General features: G+C 34.1%; 1 protein-coding gene across 1 annotated transcript; it reads left to right on the top strand.

The window, feature by feature from the left end:
• The first annotated feature begins 15,336 nt into the window (after positions 1-15,336).
• On the top strand, positions 15,337-17,396 carry LOC110722318 (probable E3 ubiquitin-protein ligase RHC2A). The gene has a single exon (XM_021901593.1). The coding sequence runs from the start codon at positions 15,675-15,677 to the stop codon at positions 16,995-16,997; it is 1,323 nt and encodes a 440-aa protein (XP_021757285.1). The 5' UTR covers positions 15,337-15,674; the 3' UTR covers positions 16,998-17,396.
• Positions 17,397-24,384: the final 6,988 nt, after the last annotated feature.

Below are 24,384 nucleotides of genomic sequence, written 5' to 3' on the forward strand. Positions count from 1 at the left end.
ATGTCCATTAACGAAGACTGTGCCTCGTAAAAACCTTATTAGGAAAAACCCTGTGGGATAAAAACCTAATGAAGAAAAAAGAGTACAACATTCTTCGTAATACGCTCGAAATGCTGCCTCATTAAAAACCTTACCAGGAAAACCCAATGTGGGACAAAACCATGGTTAAGGTATCATTCCTTGATTTTCGATCCTCCCAAATTTTCAAATCTTCACGTGAATAAGTAAGTCTTCATATCACCATACCTATAATAATAATACATGTTTTTGTCCACATTTCATTCGAAATCTCTGTTTAAAATTGCCTAAACCATTATACTTATACCTTCTTTTGGAGGCTGTGAATAGTAGAAATTGATGATCATTATTTGATAAAGCATTCCTTAATAATTATATGGCAACACATGATATTATTAATGTTGTTTTTCAATCTTGTATGAAATAATAATAATATAACACATGTAATTATATACATTGATCATGGTTCTTCTGGACCATAAGAAAACAGTCTCACGCATAAATATCCCATTGATATTCTTTAGAGGTTTCATAAACACTACTAGAAATTGTTAGGAATAATGCTAATTTAGTACAACTAACCCTAAGAATTTGAGAAATATGAAATTACAAAATAAAATATAATCAATTACAACAACAAACCAAACACCAAAATGTCTAGAAAGTAAATTACAGAAATACAATCTAAACTACTAGTATGAAGAAATTCACTTGCCTCACTCCAAGCCAATAAAACAACCAAGAACACGAAAATACCATGGACCACGTGAGTCTTCGATACTTGATACTCGTCTAAGGCGTGAGAACACTTTCCTAAAGCGTTAATTTCCCCCACAACGGTGCTTGGGTTGAACTAGAAATACGCTTTGAGATACAATAGACGAACTCTACACTTTAAGCACTTAAATGTGTAGAAAGATGATCAAATTCTCAATCAATTAACTTAAATGATAGAGGATTAAAGAAGAAATTGCAAGTTTCTTCAATAATGGTGTAGAGAAGAGAAAATTTCAGAGAGGAAAATATATCTTCTGTATCCAAAAACCGAAAGGCACCAATCCCATATAAAGGAAATAACCGCAAAACGGATGTCGAGGGAGGCAGCGCGGGCGCGAATGAGGAGGCACAGGCGCGCCACCACAGCAGCTCGGGCGCGCCACTTGCTCGCGCGAGCGCTCCTCCCCGTTCTTCCAAAAATCCAATTTTTCCAGAATGGTGCACGGTCTAGACATGGGCACACCTAACGGTGTCGCGGGCGCGCCACTCCCAGGACCGGGCGCGTCATCAAAATCAGCCAGATTTTCCTGAGAGGTGCGCGGTTTTAAGGCGCGGTCTCTGCGCGGCCGCGCCTATAATGCGCGGGCGCTTCTTCATGGTCGCGAGCGCGCAACCATAACACTCTAAATACCTAACAGAAATAGGCCATTTTCCGACGAAATTGTTCCGACAGACTTAAATTCCGTTGGAAAATTCGAACTTTCCGACGGAATTAGGGTCTGTCAGAAAATTCCGTCGGAAAAGGTATGTTACAACGGAAAATCCCTCGCAATTCTTGCAACGGAAATTAATTCCCTCGGAACTATAGGCTTTCGACGGAATATTCCGTCAGAAAATATTTTCCGACGGAATATTCCGTCGGAAGCCTATAGTTCCGAGGGAATTAATTTCCGTCGCAAGAAATAAACCCCTTTAACCCTTTCCCCTCCTTAATATTTCCGTCTCTTTCCCCTCTCTTTCTCTCTCCTCTTCTCTTCTCCTTCCCCTTCTATTTCTCCTCTCCTCTTCTCTGAATCTCTTCTCCTTCCCCTTCTGTTTCTCCTTCCTCTTCTCTTTCCTCTTATCTCTCGTCCTTCTCCTTCCCCTTCTTTTCTCGTCTTTCTCGCCTCCTTCTTCTCTCATCTTCTTTCTCCTCCTTCTCACACCAACGTATCTCACACCAACGTTAACAACATCAACACCGCCGCACACCACGACGCAACCAACACTACCACCACCACCACTGGGCAACGTCAACAATTTTTTTTATTATTTTAAAGTTTTTTAGGCCAAATTTGACCATTAAAAGCCTAGATCTAGACTTTTCATGGCCGAATTTGACCTTGTTAAACCGTTTTCGTGGTGAAATTCGAAACCCATTTCAATTCAAGGTATGTTTATGTTTTAATTTTTCGCTTTTCTGAGTTTTTTTCTTTTTTTTTAAAAAATTTTTTTTGAGCCTCTGAGTTGTTGTGTGTGCGTGTGTGATGTGTGGGCTGGTGGTGGGTGGCGATGTGTGAATTTTTGGGTGGTTTCGTGGGGTTTGGTGGCATGGGTTAGGGTTAGTTAGGATTTTGGTGGTTTTGTGGGTTTGGTGGCGTGAGTCTGGGTGGTGGTTGTGGGTGGCCGTTTGTTTTAGATCTGTGTATTTTATAGATCTGGGCTAGGTGGGTTAGGGTTCGGTGGTGGTCGTGGTGGGTTAGGGGGTGGGGTGGGGTTATGGTGGTTGGGTGGGTTGGGGTGGGGTTATGGTGGTACGGTTCTGGTGGGTTGTGGCTAATGGGGTTACGGTGGTAGGGTGGGTTGGGGTGGGGTTATGGTGGGGTTACGGTGGTACGGTTCTGGTGTGTGGGGGTTAAGGATTAAGGGGTGGCAGTGGGGTGGGGTGGGTTGGGGTGGTGAGCAGGGGTGTGGGCAGTGGTGGATCTGGGTAGGGTAAGGGTTAGGGATGGGGCTGTTTTTTATTTATTTATTTATTTATTTTTAACTAATTTTCCGTCGGAAGTAAGTAGTTTACGACGGAAAATTTCGTCGAAAGAGGTATATTCCAACGGAATCTTTTCCATCGGAAGGTTGCAGCGGACTCTCGATTAAAGTCAAAAATAGCGCCGACAGAAATAAATCCGTCGGAAACTGGTCTTCCGACGAAATTTCCCTCGAAATAGGTCGAATTTCTACAAAAAGTTTCACGACAAAACCTTCTGACGGAATTCCGTCGGAAAGTTGATTATCGACGGAATTTTCAATGATTCTGACGGATTTTTTCCGTCAAAATTAAGCTGTTTTCTTGTAGTGAAATGACACGATAATTCTCATGCAAATACAAATAGTAATTCTCGATCTCACTAATTCTCATATGCTCAAACTTTAGGTTGAGATGTCAATAATAGAGTCACATAGACCAAAAGTTTGATATAATTACAATATTCAAAATATAAAATTTGTAAGGCTGGATATATAAATACGTCGTACATAAGTTCTTCAGGAACTCTTCTTATATGATTCATAATAACATGCTATAAAATCGACTTCATTAATAATTTCATCAAACTATAAACCCATTGGAATATAAATATTTCTTTGTAATTTTCCATCAAAGTTACAAATACGCCTTACTATATTTTGAACAAACATTCACATATACCACAATTATTGTATAGAAACTAATGCAGCAATATGAGATATAGAAAACAAAATATACATAGAATAATGCATCTAACAACTTCCGATATATGTAATGAATAATACATTAACCTAGACTTACATATGCATATGAATATACATACTCAAAATAATGCAAGACACTGTACAGTGTGGATTTAAAAATCCATATTTCATTGGACTTCTGGTCCGTGATAAACTTATCATGATTATTATTATTATGTCGACATCAAAATGGACATATATTTCAGATCTCTTATTCACTAGTCCATTCTATCACGCATATGCATTATTTATCAGTTCCATCATATACCGGTATCATCGTATAATTCCTCAAGGTACAATTTTAATTTGCATGCTATTTTGACAATGATATATGAATACATTTTTCATTGGTACCATCATAATTTTTCTTACATCATAGGACATCTATTTTAATAATTCAGATATCTATACCACTTTTGGGGTATTTATATACTATTACATTATTAAAAGTGTTAACTGCACTATCTTGCCACATATCATATCTATATTTTGGAACTGATCATACAACCCATACTTCAGGTGTAGTGATTCATGTATAATTGGCAAGAATTTATCTCAATGTATACACATAATTTAATATGACCAAAATGTAACGCTATGCAACATGACTACATGAGTCATAACTGAATACAAATCAAATCATAAATGTGCAATATATCTTGATAGTATATAGACAAAAGTTGGCATATAACTTTTCAAAAACTACCATTATAGGGATCATCAAATTTTTATTTTTCGATTTTTCCAACTTTTGCTGATTCTTCTCCCCTTAAGTTGGTAAAATATCTCTTTTATAGGGTTAGTATTTAAATTTGCATTAAAATTCATATCATTGGGAGGATCACAATCAAAATTTATCTCTCAGAAGATTTGTATTAAACAAGATTTATCTCTTTTGGAGAACAATTTCAATGAAGAATCATTTATTCATTAACTTTACATTTCATGTGTATTTATTATTACATTTTCGATAATATTTTCTCTTCTGGAGATCAATGTCAATAGGGAGACATGTGTTGTGCAGTTGTATGTTTTTCCTTTTTCTCCTATTTCTTATGTGCTGACATATAATAGTTCCAATCAAAAGAATTGGTATACAAGCGTAAATCACTTGCTTGTAATTCTACTCGTTGGTGATCTTCAAGATCTTTGAAGACTTAAAGAGTGTATTTGGTGAGCTTCTGGTCATCTATTACTGAACAATAATATATAAGTTATTCTGGTGAATTTCTGGTCGCCTATTACTCTTTCGTATATATGAAATCAAAAACTATTAACTCTTGAAATTTTTATCAACACAAATTATTATAGCTCAATTTCAATGTTATGTCTTGCCATTCAATTTATTTCATATATCTAACATTGAGAGAGTGTCAGCACATTATCAAATGAAACTTCAGGTTTCCATAACGGGTATTTATTGAACCCGGATGGCCTAATTTAATTATCACATCTCTGAAATTGAACTCTAATCAGTTTTCCAACAATAGTGATCACTTTACTTTATACATGGCCATGAGTATGATGTGATATTAGAACACCAACATGTGTTTCTTTATACAATTGGGAAGACAATCGACTAATATTTGATCTAATATTAACTCATACTCTGCTGGAGTGCTTTTGATTATAATTTTGATACATGCTAAGCTTGTTGGACATTTTATACTCTTTTGTAGTATTTTATATAATCATGGTACATATCAATTTTACTTATCATAATCTTTGGAATCTATTGGGCTACAAGTCCTACAACGCTTCAGGCGTGCTCTAGGTTCATTAGAAACTGATGATGCTTCTCTAAGACATCAAATTTAATTGGAAAATGTACAACTGGTATACAGTCAATGTCATTTATTCATATCTATCTTCAAGATGATGTCATTCTAAATATTTAATAATTATGTGACCATCTATTATTAATAAATCATTGATATTTAAGCTAATGTGTGTACCAAACTGAACATCAATGTTTCTTATTATTCATGTGCAAGGATTACATATAATAATGAAATAAATGTTATCTCCCCCTAATCCTTGCAAATGAGGGTATGAAATTAATCTGATAGCCTTTAAAATCCCTTTGCACATTTTAAGCAATACATTATTTTGGCAATGTCATGTATCAAGCAAAGTAAACTTATTCTTATAAAACTCTTACGTGTTCCTCTTGCCCGGTTATATTAATTGAAAATTCTTAAAACTATGGGCATAATAAAAAAAATTGATCATGTAATTTAAGTAGCCTACAATTTCATGTTAAATTCCTTAAACTCATATAGATTGTTTCTCAGTTAAAATTATGTTTGCAATTCTTATAAACTTTTTAACGAATTATAATCAAGAAATCATCATGCAATCAACCTACCTTGTGTCTCTTGGCAAAAATAATTTGCTTCCTTGCACTTAAACAAGGGTTAAGGGTTAGTAGAAAAAAAAAATTGACCAAAGAAATCATCATGCAAACAAGCTTGTTATCCTTTTAATCATACAAAATCTCATTCACTTATGGGAATGGTATATCTAGTACAATGTAAACGCCAATTATTTTATTTATTTATTTATTTAATAAAAATAGTTCGATGCATATATAATATATATCTAACAAACAAGATATTAATCATTCATAATTTAAAATCTTTCTCACAATTGTGTCTCATTATAATTTATGAGAATATTGGGGTATCTAGGCATCAAACTTAGAAATACGGGTAATATACAAATAATTTCTTTGCGTTAAATACTAAGGGTTTGTGGCACTTCAATGGTCCAATATTAAGACTTGTATTATTTGGCTTGTTTCTTCATTTGCTACTATATATAGTGGCTTGACAAAATTCTGCTACATATGTGGCAGCACAAACCTTTGATGATATGTATTTTTAAGAAGAAGAAAGGCTGAAAATTTTTAAGTTTAATTAACAAAATATAATAGTATAAGTACTATAGAATAGTAAAATCAAGTTGATCAAAGCATCTCTTAGCAAAATTATCAGAGTGGGAAATAAAGGATTCACATGAAAATTTATATAAATAACTTATTGACACACATTTAGACACTTATCTTATATCAAACATCATATCAAAAGCAAAATACGTGAATGTTTCATGAATAAAGCAAAACTAGAAGCCAATTTAAATTATTCTCCTTCACAAATTTAAGGAGCTCCAAGTTATATGCAATTATGAGTCTCTCTTATAAATTAATCCAACAGTACACTTAAGTACTTGACTACTTACTATGACTATAGATCACAATTAAATATCTTCTACCAAAACAACTACAGATATTTTATGTAATAACTTAAAATTTTGATAATCAAGGTCAAACACCTCATAACTAAATAGTACTCGTATAAAGTCGCAATTTATGAATTTCATAACTACAACAGTTATTTCTAATGAGTTTAATTGAAAAACTAATATCACACATTTCCTCTAACCAATCAACTAGGAGCAATTATTAAAGATTATGAACCTCATACACATTTGACTTGTAATCAACTAATGCAACAATATACAGTGTAAAAGTAACATAACAAATTATTTTAGGTCTTAATTATTAAACATTATAATTTCCCATGATGCAATGTCAATAAGAATTCTTTCGAAAACACTTTGCTCTTACTCCGATCCGTTCTCAACAAATCCATTGCATGCCAACTAGACTAGGGAGAAATAACACTTCAATTTTATGACACTTTAAAGATCAACATAAACCTGACCCTCTAAGTGAGTGTCAACATATACAACAAAAGTTCATGTATGATCAAATAAACTTCAATAGGCTTGAGGCTCCAATCAATGACTTAGTCTCAAACACCGTACCACTATTTTATTCTAATAATTAAATCAATGACTTGCGATTTTCAAAATACAAATATGACTAAAAACAATAATACGACTGTGAGGTTAATGACACACCTTTCGGCACAGTAATGACGACTCCCAAAATTAAGTTTTTCTTAATACTAAATCAATAGACACTACAATAAAATATTTCTTGATAACTGGTTTAATTTGGGATTTTAATAAAGTTGTAGAAGAATGCTAATTAGAATACATCAGTGCCTTAGGGTTTTGATATAACCATACAAATTATTGATCAAACATTAAGGAAGTAATTATGTGTAAATTATAACCATACAAATCATTGATCAAACTTATAAAAGGTATGCATCAAATAAACAAAGTAGACAGTAATCACATGCAAGTAAAGAGAAATTCAATTACATACATGCATAAACATGATGACACGGGTGAAAAAAAAAATCTAATGACGCAAGATTTTAGTGGGTAATGGGATAAACACACCATCTAGTATCAATATATAAGGCCAATAATTATGTCATTTATTTGATCAATCGCAAAAGTAAGCGACATGATCCAAAACTATTGATTTAATCAATTTAATTATCCAAATAAATAATAGAATTATGCAAAGAAAGTGTAACGGATAGTGACTCTATTAATACAAACTATAGTACTAAAAAAAAAATTAACAAGTTAGGCAGATTGAATCATAGATTCATAGCGCATCAAAATTTCTTAGACGAATTATCGGTTGTCATGAAAAATATACCAATATGGAGAACTAATTAATAACTAAGCATAATATGGAGTATATGTGTACCTTTGTTTATCCTTGAGATATGACTATAATAAAACGTGCAGGGCTCATCGTATTGTATGCTAGAGATTGGTGCTGATAACGTGTTGTGAAATAGGGAGAAACATAAGAGATTGAGAGAGAATTAATATATATATATATATATATATATATATATATATATATATATATATATATATATATATATATATATATATATAAAATTAGGGTTTCATTGGATAAGAATATAAACCCTAGATTTAGAATATTTCGGAATAATATAAGGAGGATAATGAATATCCATAAATATTTCGTAACAACATGAACAATTTTATAATTTTACCTTCATCTCTCTTCCTTTTTTCCAACCTATATGATGGAATAATTAAAAAGAAAAAAAAAAAGAGGAATTACGTTTTCAGATACCACTTGCAAAACTTGCTCTAGATGCCTGGATAAAAATTGGAAAGTCAGTAAAAGATATAAAATGTCCAACAAGTACATGGGTATCTTGTCATTCTTGTGCAAACTAAGCCCAAAAAACAAGGCGAGGCGGACTGGGTAATGTAAATAATTGGTGGGCTCTTGCCGAAGCAATTTATACCTGGGCCTTACTCGTATTATATTTTTACTCGAGCCATTTCTCTAAATTACTAAAAGTTTTCAAAAAAGAAAATGAACAAATAATAAAATACGTGTGTAAAAGAAAAATGGAGCAAGTAATAAAATACCGAGGGAGTATGCTTTTATGATTATATTCCCTTCATTCATAGTTGCAATAGGTTGAATAAAATATAGAGGGACTGAGGGAGTATACTATTATGAGTAACTTTGTTTATACTACCTTCAATTTTTTTGGATCTTGCTAACGAACGTTCCTGGAGTGTTAGGTTATTAGTTTAACATTTAAAATGTTACCTAAAGTGATATTAATTTGGGAATGCATGAAAAAATCACGTGTCGTCGCGTCGATCAATGTAATTAATGTTCTTTTTAATTCAATATTTCTAATTTCGTACTTTCATGAAGAAATAAGAAGTACCGTATAGATTATTATGTTACATTTGAATTAAGGTGAATTTTTTTTTTTTTTTTTTTTTTTTTTTTTTTTTTTTTTTTGTATACCTCCATACCCATCCACGCCTAAAACTCTTATACCCATCCCCGCCCCACTACCCATGGCGGGTACAATACCCACATCCATACCCGCCCCGTTGGGTACAAGCTAATATCCATCCCCTTCCCACCATCCATTTGGATATCCATACCCACCTCAAACCCGCCCACTCCCACCCCAAACCCGCTATCATAATGTCATATTATATTACAAAAATATGAAGCTAAGGATTATCAAATTCTAACAAATTTTTATTTTCCTCGACTTGACGAAATTCATACGAGGTTAATGTCATTAATTTATTTTATTTTTATTATATTATTATAGTATCCAAATTCTAAACTCTTCTAAGCTTGTTTCATCATTTACAAAAATTAGTATAAGGCTTATATTTGGCAAGTGATGGGTCGGGGCGGGGATGGAGCGGGTTTACTCTAAAATCTATACCCGCCCCATCACTTGTAGCGGGTACAGTTTTTATACCCAACCCCGCCCCATCACCCAATGGGACGGGTCTCCTATTTAACTCGGCCCATTATCATCCCTAGTAAACAAAAGGATGACACCACTCATTTGATTTCTATGTTAGATGTACAACTTTTGTATAGGTGTTTTCCATATATTTCATTTTTACAAGTTTATCTTTGTTTAAGAAAACTATAAAAACTTTTGCAACCTTTCACAATTGTGCATAGAATGCAATAAATTTGAATTTTGAAGTGTATCCAACTCCACTGGTATTTAGTGCATTAAATTAATTTTAAAACTACAAAAGTAATCACCGAAATTAAAAAAGCAAAAGATAGAAAAAAGTATGTTAATTGTCAAAAATAGAGTATATAAAAAGGAAGCATATTTTCCTGGATGCTCCCTCCCTCTTACGCAGAGAAGACATATCACATAGTTAGAGAATCAACAAAAATCATATAAATATATACAAAAATTCAATAATTTTATTTTTGTGTCAGCAACTAAAGATAATATAGTTAGAACTTTCTAAGAGGGTCATGCAAATTCATGAAATTCCAAAGAGAAAAGACACCAAAAATTGTTGGGAAAATGAAAGACTCATTCAAAAAAAAATGAAGGGTTGAATGATGATGTGTTATGGACCACGGTCCTGTTCCCCCGTTAATGGGTACGTGCTTCTTCTACGTTTGAGGAAATATGATTATGATGATCCCTCTATTCACATCTCAACAAAAGCAAACCCGAAAAAGAGGGGGTTTGGACCATATGTAAGGTTAAAGCATCCTCACCTCTTTAGAAATAGTTTATCGGAACAAATTATTCGTGGTGTGATTTGATCATGTTATCATGTACGAAATATATATATATATATATAAAATGAGTTTGCATTATTATGCTCCAATTATTTTCATATACTGTTCATGAGCAAAGTTTAGTTTAGTTGGTTTAGAGTTTTAATAAATTAATGTGGCTAGTGATTTGTGATTTGTGCAAATTCTTTTATACTCAAGATGGACGAAATCAGATTTTACCTAATTATTCGTATTGGTTTGTGTATATGTAGTTTGTAATGAATAAGAACAGCTCATTCTGTCAATAATAATCCTATTAGAAGATAGAGTAATATTAATACCCTTTTTTGTTTAATTGCTTTAAAATTCTAAGCAGTGTTTATAAGTTATACTATTGCTATTTTGTCCCTTTGTGTACACAAGCTAAGGGCATGTTGCAAGAATAATTCTTTTGGTGGCGTGTCGAAAATACGAAATACAAAAATATCTACTAACTTATAATTTAAAATTAAATAAGGTTGAGGATTGATGAAATTTGAAGACGAAACCTCTATATGTAGTTAAGGGTGATTTCTATTCAATTGATTCACTTATCTAAGTTTTCCTACCAACAACCCTATCTTACTCGCTCCTGGTTCAAGGCACATTTCTTACATTATATTTTGTAAATTTGATACTTATATCTCGTGCATTCATGTGTACACTACAACATTAAGTCAATATAGCAATAACTAAAATTTGTTGCTATTCACCAAAAATCAGTTGCCAACTCTAGTAAGCAACGGATTGGAAACGAAAATTTGTTGTTGCTAAAAGGCTTATTGCCATGGGATTTCGGCTACCATGCTAGTTGCAAAACATTTTTGTTGCAATATTGCATTTATTTAAATATAGATTCCATAATGGTTGTTGTTCTTGGTGCATGCGTTGCCAACTTTGGCAACAGATTACCATTGGTTGTTGCTAATTTTAGCAACAAATTATTAATGTTGGTTGCTATCAACACTACAACCTGATCCCTTGACCAATCTGAAACCTCAATCGGGTCAACTCGGCTCGGCTTTGCATGTAAGGCTCTTTGAATCCCCAATCTCAAGAATCGCAGTTGGTAGGAATTGAACATGTGACCTCAAAGTCACATGGTGAAACTCTTACCAATTATACCAAGTACTATTTGTTTACTTTTATGCACATAATTGATAATAAGTGAACAAAATATTAGAGACGGAATTGAAAAATCTGTCTCTAAATTGATAATATCAGTTGCCATAGTTTGTTGTTGTACAACAACAAGACAAAAATATGATGCCATCTAGTAACAACTAATAAGATAATTTGTTTTAAACAGCAACAAATCAAAAACATGTAGCCAATAATTAATAAAAAACTAAAGCATAAAATGTCGCTTTTAATTAGGCAATGAAAAAAATTATTTTCGTTGCTATTTAGCAACGTTTAAAATTTATTGCCAAACTTAGTTGCTAAAAAGCTTTTATTTTTATGGTGGTATATTTTTTGAAATTATAGGAATCATTCCCTAATTTTCTCCAAAACCCATCAAATCCCTATCATACCAATTTTAGGCATTTTTTTCTTAAAAACTAAAAAAAAGAAAAACTTTTTGAATAAAAAACTCCTCATACATCGTATCTATCCACGTTTATACAAAGAGAAATAAAAATAACATTAGTTAACTTATTTTCTTTGCTGTCAACATTGTTTTGTTCATTAGTAGGTACTAGGGATGTCAATTGGACGGGGCGGGACGGGGCGGATGTTGGCCTTCCCATCCCCATCTCCATCCTCATCCCCGTGGTGGGCTTAAAATTTATCCCCATCCCCGTCCCGACGGGTACAACTCCAAAACCATCCTCGCTTCATCCCCCCTTGGATATCCACCCCTACTTAAGACCAGCCTAATCCCCGCCTCCCAAATACACAATTTTTCATAATTAATAAAGATTGCAAAAAGGAAAAATTATTGTTAATATTACACTTTTTTTTTTGTTTATAATATAAGTGTATTACAAAGTATTATATTTACTATTTTATTTTACATAATTTTTTTTATAAAATAGTATAAAAGTATATAATTTTGTTTTTAAAAATATATGGATGTGGGGATGGGGCCAAATTAAGACCCATCCCAGTCCCGTTGGGGTGGGTCTCCTATTTGACCCAACCCACTGACATCCCTAGTAGGTACTCCGTATATCTTATAGTTTAAAATCAAGGAAGTACGCGTATAAATTATACTCGGTACAAAATTACAAATTACTCTGTATTATTTATGTTTTTTTTGTTAATGCAAAATTAATACATAGTTCGTACATCCTAAGAATTGACTAAAGAAATTACTCTCCATAACACCAAAGTAGGCCCCAACATTAAACGCATGCAATATATGAAAATCATGACTTGCTTCCAATATTCAAACTTTATTTAATTTCTCTATTTTAACTAAAGCATTAAAAATACCATCGTGCCAAATTCAACAGTGATTACTTGACTAAAACGGGCATTTCTTCCCGGTTTTCTCTGCACACGCTTTGAATTCACCCCGGTCCGACCGTTTTTTCTACTTAATACACAAATATTTTTTGTCTTTACCATCATGTTTTAGGGGTTTAAGTTTTCTTGTAAATTTCATGTAACTTTCGTCAAATTTTCCTTAGTCTTTGTCATTAGATTCCTAATATGGTTTGTTCAACAAGAAACCCGATTAATTAATTAGTAAAACATATTAAAAATTTAAGGATAAACTTAATACATAGGAATTTGACTCATGTATCATAACTTAGCTTATTTATTTTAATTAACCATAAATAGTCAAACTTTTAAAATAGTAGTTGCATGATGGCCGTCTCTTCTATCCACACTAATTTGATGTCTTATTTTAAGATGCAAATATTTTTGGTTGAATTGGAATACTACAAGTAAAGATTACATACTTATTTGTCAATCTCTTATAATAGTCTTTTATCACAAAAAAAATAGTTAAGGGCCGGCCTTGGTGAGATTCTACTAATCTTCATTACAAATCTTGTATTGGCATTTAGCAATAGAGAGGCAATTTTTTGAAGGAATCATTCTCTGTTTGAAGTCCATTTTACATTTTGAAAATGTAATGTTTTTTTTTTATTTTTTTTATTTTTATTTTTGGGAAAAAGATGGATAAGGCTAATCATCAAGTTATAAGTATTTTATATAATTTTCATTTACTTTATGTTAGGTGTACCTATTCGGAAACATTGAAGTCAATAAAATTGAGTTGACCGTAAGTAAACCTTCAACTCATATAGGTAAGAGCTACCCTCTTCATATGAAGCAACTAATTATGTTCCATAACTTAGCTAGCTTAGCTTGCTCAATGCAGTGTATTATCCTTTGTTTTGTTTGTGTGATGGGCATCCTTCTAAAGGACAGTACAAGTGGATTAGTGAAACATACATACCCAATCATTTGAACCTATAGGAGAACGACCATAGCACATGCAATGTATATATGTCTAGCTAACCCAATTATTGATGAAGTCCTAACCTAAGGAAGATCAAACTAATTATCTTGGCATGAATGGCATCAATTGATGTGCATATCTTTTTCAGTATTAGCAGCTACGTATAAAAGATTCTTTGAATAAAAAGTTAATGTACACACTTATTACTTTTTTTTTTTTTTTTTGAAATGACACACTTATTACTTAATTGTTTCTAATTTAGTTATTTCAATATCTAAACCATAACCTTAAACTTTCAAAATATATATATATATATATATATATATATATATATATATATATATATATATATATATATATATATATATATATATAAAGAAGAAAAAAAAAACCCTAACCTACAACTCCATACTACAATTTTTAAAAATTTTAGCATTCTGATTGAATTAATCGCACTTACCATACATAGATTATTGCCATACAAGCAAACACTAATGTTCATATTCAAGTTAAGCTGAACACAAAGTATATCATAAATTCATATACCTAGCGGTGTATATTAAAGAGTACTTCGTGATAATTTTAACCGAATATAGGAAAAAAAGTAATTTTTCTCTTGCAAATTACAAAACTTTCAACGGGAAAAATCTCATACAATTAAGTATGTCGTTCACATGTTGAAACCTTTTATTGGTAATTAGTTCTATCTATTCCCTCCGTTCCTCAATATTTGACAAGCTTTGACTTCTATTACAACTTTGACCATATTCTCTTAAAAGTAATGTGTTCGATTAATCTTAATGTTTATCAGGGATATTGCTTATTATTAAGCTTTCTAAACGACAAGCCGTTCAAAAAAAAAAAGTTTTTTAAAGGACACAAGTCAAAACATGTCACATATTCAAAATGAAGAGGAGTACTTCATAACTTTCAATCCTCTCTCAACTTAACACTCTCGTACTAAAACTGCAAACTTCTCTCAACCAAAGAAGCAAACACCCCATATAGACGAAGTTGATGTTAGATTTGTAAGTTTGTTGGGCAAATTTAGGTATTTAGGGACCCATTGGAGCGCCAAATAGTCCTCATTCATAAAATCATAAACATTCTCACATTATTATTACACACACAATGACACAAAATACACTACTCGTTCTTTCAAAAAAAAAAAAAAAAAAAAAAAAATACACTGCTCGTAGTAATAATAATACACCCTTACCCTTACCTTTACGACACGCGCCTTTTTCAAACTCTTTTTTTCCCTTCTTTCGGCAAACACTAATCAGACTAAGCACTACTATTACTCCCTCGTTAATTAAACCATTTTCTCTCTAACAATTCCAAAATTAACGCCGTTAACCCTCTCCTCCAATCACATCTCACCACGTGTCCTTCACCTGCGTGGACCCACGCGCTTATTCCGTCAAACTCTCCTCCTCAACCTCTTCTTCTCCTCCTTTTTCTTCCTTTATTTTTATTCTCACATTTTCTCTATTTTCTCTCTCCTCCATTTTTTCCCCCACTTTCTCTCTCCTCACTTCTCTCTCCTTCGCCGGGATCTTTTTCCTTTACCGGCGTCACCCGATTTCTAGGGTTTTCCCCCAATTCAATTTCCCCTATAATATTACTCATAATTATTGATTTTAATTAGGTTTTGTTGATTTACATTTTTCTGGATCTGCAGTTGTAGAAGAACAATTCAATTTGGGAATTAAATTTGGTAGAAATTCAAAGTAAAGCCCGATTTCGATGTCATCGGCAATAATTACATCATCATCACCTTCATCTCTTACATCATACTGGTGTTACAGATGCAATCGATTTGTTAGGGTTTCACCGAATCCAATTTCTCTCTCCTCCGCCATTTCTTGCCCTGATTGTCACGGCGGTTTCCTCGAAGAAATCGACTCGCCGCCGGCACCGCCGCCGCCGCTTCCGTCTCAGCTTTCCTCCTCTCCTCTCGCCGACTCCCGACGACGTCGTTTTCCGGCTGCAGCGATGTATATGGTCGGAGGAAACCCTAATTCGAACTCGAACTCTGCTTCATCTCGTGAATCTCTCTCCTCTAGCCCTAGACTTCGCCGGAGTCGGAGAAATGGTGGTGACCGGTCACCGTTTAATCCGGTAATCGTTTTGCGGGCCCCATCGGAATCAGATGCCGCTGCTGCTGCTGGTGGAGGGAGTTACGAGCTTTACTATGATGATGGTGGAGGATCTGGTCTTCGGCCTTTACCTGCTAGTGTATCGGAGTTTTTGCTGGGTTCGGGTTTTGATCGGTTGTTAGATCAGCTGGCTCAAATTGAGATCAATGGGATTGGTAGAGCAGAACAACCGCCGGCTTCGAAAGCGGCTATCGAATCAATGCCTACGATTGAGATCGTTGATGAGCATATTGAAGGGGAGTGTTATTGCGCGGTTTGTAAGGATGCATTTGAGCTTGGTTCAGAAGCAAGAGAGATGCCCTGTAAGCATATCTATCACCATGATTGTATATTGCCATGGTTGTCTTTGAGAAATTCATGTCCTGTTTGTAGGCACGAGTTGCCCTCTGATAACAGGGTTGATTCGCACTCGCATGCGCACTCGCCTGAGTTGAACCCGGGCCAAACTGGTAGTAATAATACTAGTAATATTAACAATAACAGTAATGGTCAAGGTGGTTTGGTTGAGGGGAATGAGGATGAGACTGTTGGGTTGACGATTTGGAGGTTGCCCGGTGGCGGGTTCGCTGTGGGGAGGTTTGCAGGTGGGAGGAGAGGTGAGAGGGAGTTGCCTGTGGTTTATACAGAAATGGATGGTGGGTTTAATCAAGGAGGTGTGCCAAGGAGGATTTCCTGGGGTTCTAGAGGTGGGAGGTCAAGGGAAAGTGGTGGAATTCGAAGGGTTTTCAGGAACTTGTTCTCTTGTTTTGGTGGAGGGGATAGGAATCAATCACCATTGGAAGATTCTACTAGCTCGAGCTCGGATTCAAGGATTAATAGCCAGAGGAGTCGAGCTACTTCGTTTTTTAGCGCCTCTTCGAGGACACGAAGCAGGGGTTTCGATATGGGGAGTCGGATAAGAAGATGGTGATGTCGAAAAGGTTGGAATTTGGAAAAGGAATGAAGATGGGATTAGATTGGGGGGTTGGATTTTGTACATAAAACATGGGAGTGATGAAGGAGAGTTGGAAGATTGATTAGTAGACAAAGTGTATATAGGAAAAGGGGGAAAAGAGAGGTTTAGAAGAAGAACAAGGAAGTGGAAACCTTGGAGAAGTATATGCAATGGCAATATGAATTGCATACTTGGTTGAAATGTATTGTAGTGTAATCCAATATAATCTGTTTATTTTCATCAATTCTAAGGTACCCTTTTTTGATAAGTTGTATTTAGTTGTTTGAAACTTATTAATCATTTATCTTGAATCAATTTTTTGTTTAGAAAGAATCAAAATTAGTTCAATAATATGTGTTCATTGTTAAGATATTATCTTCTCTCCATTTTTATCTGTTTGGTTCAATTGTTCTTCAGGTTGCTAGAAGAGAAAGAATTGAATTATTGTAATTTGGCTTTTCTGTTGGAACATGCCAGGGAGAAATTTTGACATTGTTAAGTTAGATCACTGTGTTTGAAGATCAATTAAAGCTTTTCTTGTTTTTATTTTGAAGTTGTCAGATCATGTCTGTTTCATTGGCATTCCGTGGTAGAATTTTGCAATTTTGTAGTTTTTGACATTGGCCAACAACTGTCATCTATCATATGCTATATACTGACAATCTTGTACATGTGGATCATTTACCTTTTATATCTGCTTGAGCTTGATCATGATCCTTTCCCATGCAGTTTTTTTCTTCTTATGGTTCGTTAATGTTTAGTAAATAGTTGCTTGAAGTATGTCTGATATGCTGCGATAAGTAAAGGTTCATTCAACTATAAGTCATTTCCCTTGTTGATTACCATTGAATCTGCGACATAAGCTTGCTTTGGTATCTGTTTCTATGGTATTAGCTTGCTTATTTGAGCAGTCGGTCTTAGCTTTGCTATATACTCGTATGTGGAATTGTGGATTAACTTGCTAATTTCAATTGTCAATAGTAGCTTTGCTATATGTGTGATATACTGGTATTAGCTTGCTAATTTGAGCAGTCTATTCTAGCTGCTATGTGTAGTATTAGCTTGCTAATTTGAGCATTCGATAGCAGCTGTGTTGTATTTGTTTGTGTTCTGCAGTTGTTTCTGTGGTTGTTGAGTTTTGAAGATGCAGCTCATTGAGCTCTGTTTTTGCAAAGAATGTATACTCATAATTCTGAATCACTAGGCAACCATACCTTTGTTCCTACCGTGATCCTTCTTTTGCCCTGATGCATCGCGCAATTGAATCTTTCAGCAGCATGTTTCGTTTTTAGCCATGATATTGCTTTGTAGAATGAGTGGTTCTATGCTATTTGTTCATCAAATAATTGAACCTACAAAAAAATTTGGCTGTCTTTTCAATTTTTTTTTTCACGTCATTAAAGTGATAGTGATTTAGTGGTTAAGACAGTTATAGAGAGCTGGTTGGAACCAGATAAGCAGCTCCTTTTGTGATTTCTCTTTCGAGAGTGTTTATTTTGTCATTCCTTAGGTGTCTTAATTTTCTAATGACTTGTTCTTTATGTTTTTTTGGTAAGACAGAGCTAAGTGATTACCAGATCAGCCACCTTTCTTAGCTTTAATTATCTTGTTGCATAAAAACCATTCCCCGTAATACGTTTTAAACACTCTCCGTAATACGTTTTATTTTTCGAAATACGGAGTACCTCTATTTTAAGACAATGGTAAGACAGAGCTAGGTAAATGCTCTTCAAGCTAACTAGTTCATCTCAACTGCAGCATGGGAAGTGGAACCCCTTTTCAAGTATGGGAAGGAATCATAGCAATGTGCATTGTTTCGTTCAAGATATAATCCTGCAATATTTTTTGACGTATTATGAATGAGAAATTCCATGTAATATTTAGTTTACTGTGCATATTGGGATTAGGAGTTCCTGTGTTTTTTCCCCTTAATTCTAGGTCTATTTTAAAATTGATCCAATTTAAAAATAACACGACATGTGTATCTAGGAAATAGTTGTGTCAATGTTTAGGATACGTTTAATAACCCATAAAATTACAAATTCGCAGAGATGGTGATTAAGAGTACAAGTATAAGTAGGTAAGTTGCAAGTTGAAATAAAAAATGAGTTTAGTTGCCGAACTAGTTGATTCAACCATAATTTAGGTGCGATACTATTGATAATTGAAAATGGCCTGGCTAATAAGGTACATTATCTTAGAGCATGTATTATAATTATGGTGTAACAAATTGTTGATTCTACAAAGGGGAACCATTTGCCTGCAATTGCTCATCTGTATGTGACTTTTAGATTCTTCGTTTATTGGAGTTTAGGGGCCATTTCTTGTAATAGGGTCCTTTTATATCACATTCTTAAATGTGCAAATTGAATCCAGTATGAATGTATGATATTAATAAGTCTATAAATATAATAGATATGCCAGCTAAGTTGGTCGATACATGGATCAGTTAAGTTGGATGTTAGTGAAAAAAGAAAGATTGATAAAGTATTATTGGATATTGGGCCATATTGTTATTCATAGCTAAGACCTAGGCATGGGTTGAGCCGGCACAAGTACTGATTAAACATAATACAAGAGGCACGTCAGTGGCCAATTGCATATATTAGCCATTCACCCTTGTGTGCCTCGGTGCCTTCTTTTTATCAATTCGAGATTTAAACATTTTATAATGTGTTTTATTGTTTCATTATACATTATTATTGAGTAAACCCCAAATACGGTCTCTAAACTAGCCAAAAGTTTGAGAGTGAGAAATAGATCAAGTGGGTAGAACTCTCATTCCGAAGATTCTCATCACTCGCCCTTATAGCTCTCTAAACACCAAAAAAAAAAAAAAAAAAAAATGCCAAAAGTTTGGATTTGGTCCCTCAAGTTTCAAGTGGCTGAATTTAGTCCCTCAACCACCACTAAATAGTAAGTACGGGCTTCTGGCAGTCTTTATGACAAAAAAAGATGACATGGCAAAGTTTAGGGACTAAAGTGATGATTTGGCATCCAAAAATAAAAGTTTAGGGACCTTGCAGGCTTGCACTGGTAAGGTGGCATAGATTGGAATTATTGTGAAAGTTTAGGGATTCTTATGCACAGATGACATTAAATACAATTACCTAGCAAAATTTAGGGACCTATAGGCATGATTTTATCAAATGATTTATTATATTTTTTAAAATCAACCATGATTTTTAAAATTAAATGATTTTATAAATATTTTGTTTAGAAAAAGAAAACGACCCCCTCCCCATATACTACCTGCCCCATCCCCGCTAGCGTACGACCTACCTTCCTCGCTGACGGCAGGCCTGGCAACCCCCACTAACATCCGTAATCCCACCGGCCACCACCCCTCCCCTTTCCCTGTATCGGCCACCCTTTCCCCCATCCCGAGTTGTGCCCCCAAATCCCAAAAACCCCACCCGAAACCCCCATGTGAAAGCAACCTTTTTAGGATTTGGGTGATTTCGGACAAGGTTTTTGGGATTAGGGGAAGCATTTTAGGTGGGGGAAAGGGAAGGGGAAGGGGTTTGATTCAAGGGAAATGGGAGGGGTGGTGTGGCTAGGGGTGTTTGGGTATGGGTCGCCGACAGGGGGAGGTTGTGTCAGCGGGTAACCGTGTGCTGGGGCTGATGGGGAGGGGGTTGGCAGTAGATGGGGTGGTGTTTTTTACAAAAAATATATATTAAAATTATTTAATTCTCTTAAAAAACTTAATTATAGTTAAACATTTAATAAAAAAATATCATTAATGTTATAAGTAAGTTATTATGTATAATAATTCATGATTACCAAAGATAATAATTTTTTTTATTAGTTCACCAAGAAAAATAAAAAAAATTGGTGTTATTGAAGAAAATTTCCCTTTTATAAAAATTTTTACATCTAAAAATAGATCAAAATAAATGAGCCGGCCCAGGTTCATCTTCGTGATAAACCTGGTGCGTTTATCTAGGGGTTAAATCATCTTTTTGCGTCATTAGTCAGGGGTGCCAAGGTAAATAGCTGGTCACGCGGAATTTTGCATGTTGACCTAATAATAAACGTCGTTATGTCTCTAAAGTTAACCATAGTTAACTTGTGTTAGTTTCTCCAAGTAATGGTCATGTTTGGTAAATGGTTTTTTGGTGGCTTTTTGGTTAGATTTTGGCTTTTTTATGTGGACAAACAGCCAAAAAAAGTGTTTCGTAATTGGCTTTTCATTCAGCGAAAAAGCTGGCTTTTAAGCCAAAATGAAAAAGCTGCTTTGAGTAGCTTTTTTTTTGTTGGCTTTTGGCTTGTTGGCCCACAAATTATCTAATAAACAGCCAACAACTAAATTTACCAAACACTTTTATTAATAGCCAGCTTAAACAACCAATTTTGCCATTATAAACAGCCAAACATTCCAGCTAGTCAAACAAGCCAAGTGAACCAGCCAACCGCCAACAACCATTTGCCAAATAAGGCCAATATCCGAATTCAGGAAACTTCTTCAATGCTCGAATGCTTCAGGAAACTCTCTTCAATGCTCGCTTTGCTCTGATTTGTGAATTGTTTTTCCACGAATTTAATAAATTGAATTGCCGAATTGGGAATCTCCTGGGTCTAGGTTTGTCGTCGATTTGTGTAGTGTGATTGGAGATGGTCGTTTCGTTGCGGTGGTTGTTTCGCTTTTTCACTTTGGCAATCTTGAAAAGGTACACGAATCAATTTGTTGATAGTTGTACTTGTTGTTGTTATTTGATTGGGAATAAATTAAATTGATTGTGACTGGTAATTGCGAAGTGTATGGATGGTAAAATCTTTTAGTAATTGGAGTGTTGTGTTGAAATTTTAATGCAATTGGGGAAAAACGAAGAGTGTTGTTACGTTTGATGCATTTGTAATTGAAAATAGGAGGTCAATTTGAGTACTGTTTCCCTAAATTTCAGTAGTACTTGGATTGTTACTTTGATATTTTAATGCAATTGGGGAAAAGACGTACGTTTAGTTCATTAATTAATTTAAAATGGGAGGTCAATTTGAGTAATTTTCCCTAAAATTAGAATTGAAAACATCTGTTTAGGGTTTGAGTATCTGTGTTTTTCTGGGTGTGTTCATTGTTACAGTATATAGTATATGTTGTTGGTAATCGTATGAATTGTTTTTAATGGTGATGATAGAGAACGTGTTGGTGGGAAACTTCACAATGGAGGTGGCGGTATGATTATACATTATTGCTAATAGTTTGCTCCTTTTGTTTATTTTTAATTTTGGGGAAAATATGTTTTGATAACCAAATGCATTGTTTGAACTCCTGTCTACTAATGGTAATGCAGGCTAGCCATAGAATGTTGAAAAGGAAAGTTGCAGAGAGGAAAGTTAACTCACCTTGAGTTAATGGCCGTGAATCTGGGGTTAACATTGGGGAAACGGATGTTTTATCATTACTTTGCTTTTACATGGCAGCTGACAAACGTGGGCCCCTAACCTCGTTTTTTATTGGATGTTTGCGAAAACCAATGCAATATTATCACAGAAATGCCGTGGGATAAACTAACCAAGTTTATCATTGAGATGAACTTGGATTTCCTCAAAATAAATTGCTTGCATGCAATTTTATTTTATTTTATTTTTTGCCTATTTTCAGTTGAATTTGATATGATTTTTTTTTTTAAAAAAAATCTCAATTAATTTCTTGCAAATTGATATAAAATAATATTTGTCTAGCCTAAAATTTCTTTGCCTAATTAATCTTTAATATCAACATTGGTCTAGTCATCATGGGATCCATTAAAATTTAGCAAGGTCCCTAAACTTTGGTCTAGTCAGTCCTCAAGTCCCTAAACTTTGATGAGTCACTATACTAACCACCAAAAATGGTGGTGGAGGGACTAAATTCAATCACTTGAAAGTTAAGGGACCAAATCCAAATTTTTGGCAAAGTTTAGGGACCGTATTTTAACTTTACTCCATTATTATTGGCTACTTGTTTGATCACTAAATTTATGAAAATTCCCCTTTCTTCTCTTTCGACTTCTCATCAAACCAAGTGTTGTCCTCTCCAAGAGGTGCTATAAGGGGACCTTTATAAAATCAAGCAATTATTAAATTATTCTTTCTAATCTTTGGGACAATTAATAAGCCTCAGTATACTTTTTTTTTTCTTTTTTTTTTCCTTCCGAAGGAATTAAACATTTAAATTTAACATTGACTCTTCAACTAAATTAAGTTAAATATAATTTAGTTAAATTAAGTTAAACGAGTAACATGTTGTAAATGGTTCACTTTAACTAATTTACAGTTTGTTGCCCTTTTTTCACCTACGGAGTAAAAAGTGCTCGGCCCTTTACCCACTTGTATAAAATGATATTTATTACTCGTCTCAGGCTTGTTTGGTTGAACAAAAAAAATGGGGGAAATGAAAATTCGTGGAAATTTAATAATGGGGGATTTGTTTGATTGATTACAATATGGAGAAATTGCAAATTCATGGAAATTTCCAATGCCTCCAAAATGTAGGAATTAAATTACTAACCCCTCTCTTGGTAACTCAATATTCCTATTATTTGCAAATTCCTTCTTAACTGCCTATGCGAAACAAGTTCCTTGAACAAACCAAACAATAACCTAAAAAAAAAATGACATTTATTTCTCTAAATAAAGAAACGGTCTTTATGATCCAAGCACTCAACCATATCCCTAAGACCCTAACGGCCTAATGTATAATATAATTGCACAGTCAGTTAATGAGGTTTCTCCAAAACCTCAATCCTCAACTCCCATGCATTTTTTTTTTTTTAAGAAAAAACTACCCATTCCACTACTTTATTTATTTATTTTTTTAACTTTTAAAAACAAAAATCAATAACTATCCATCTACTATTTTTTTTGTATTTTTTCAAGGGACTACTAAAAATATTTCACTTTTTTTTTTTAATTTTTATTTTTTAAAACACTATTAACATTTCACTTTGTGTTATTTTTTTTTTACATATTATTATATATGTCATGCATTCACACGGGTATACAGTTCATTTATCAACAATTCACCATAGCTCTCAAAATCCCCAACCTTTCAATTATATGCATTTTTTAGGGACTACCCTCTAAACAACTTTCACTTTTCTAATCATTAAAAAAAAAAAATGTGCGGCACGCTTTTTGCGTGACTGGCCTCACCGAATAACTGCTTGCAAAAGATCAAAGTAGCTCCTAGAGCACTGATGGAATAACCCCTATGATACTAACCGAATAATCCCCATAACACTAAACGAGTAACCTCTATAGCTTGACAAAGTAAACCCCATAATAGCTTGCCACATTGCGTTGCCATCGACATATAAGAGTAAGACCCTGTTCTTTTGAGCTTCCCAACAGAGCAGAGAATATCAGATTTCAGCAAAGT

The sequence above is a fragment of the Chenopodium quinoa genome, unplaced genomic scaffold, assembly GCF_001683475.1.
Source record: "Chenopodium quinoa cultivar QQ74 unplaced genomic scaffold, ASM168347v1, whole genome shotgun sequence".
NCBI lineage: Eukaryota > Viridiplantae > Streptophyta > Magnoliopsida > Caryophyllales > Amaranthaceae > Chenopodium > Chenopodium quinoa.

Coding starts and splice junctions, on each gene's coding strand:
- LOC110722318 (XM_021901593.1), top strand. CDS start 15,675: ATGTCATCGGCAATAATTACATCATCATCACCTTCATCTCTTACATCA.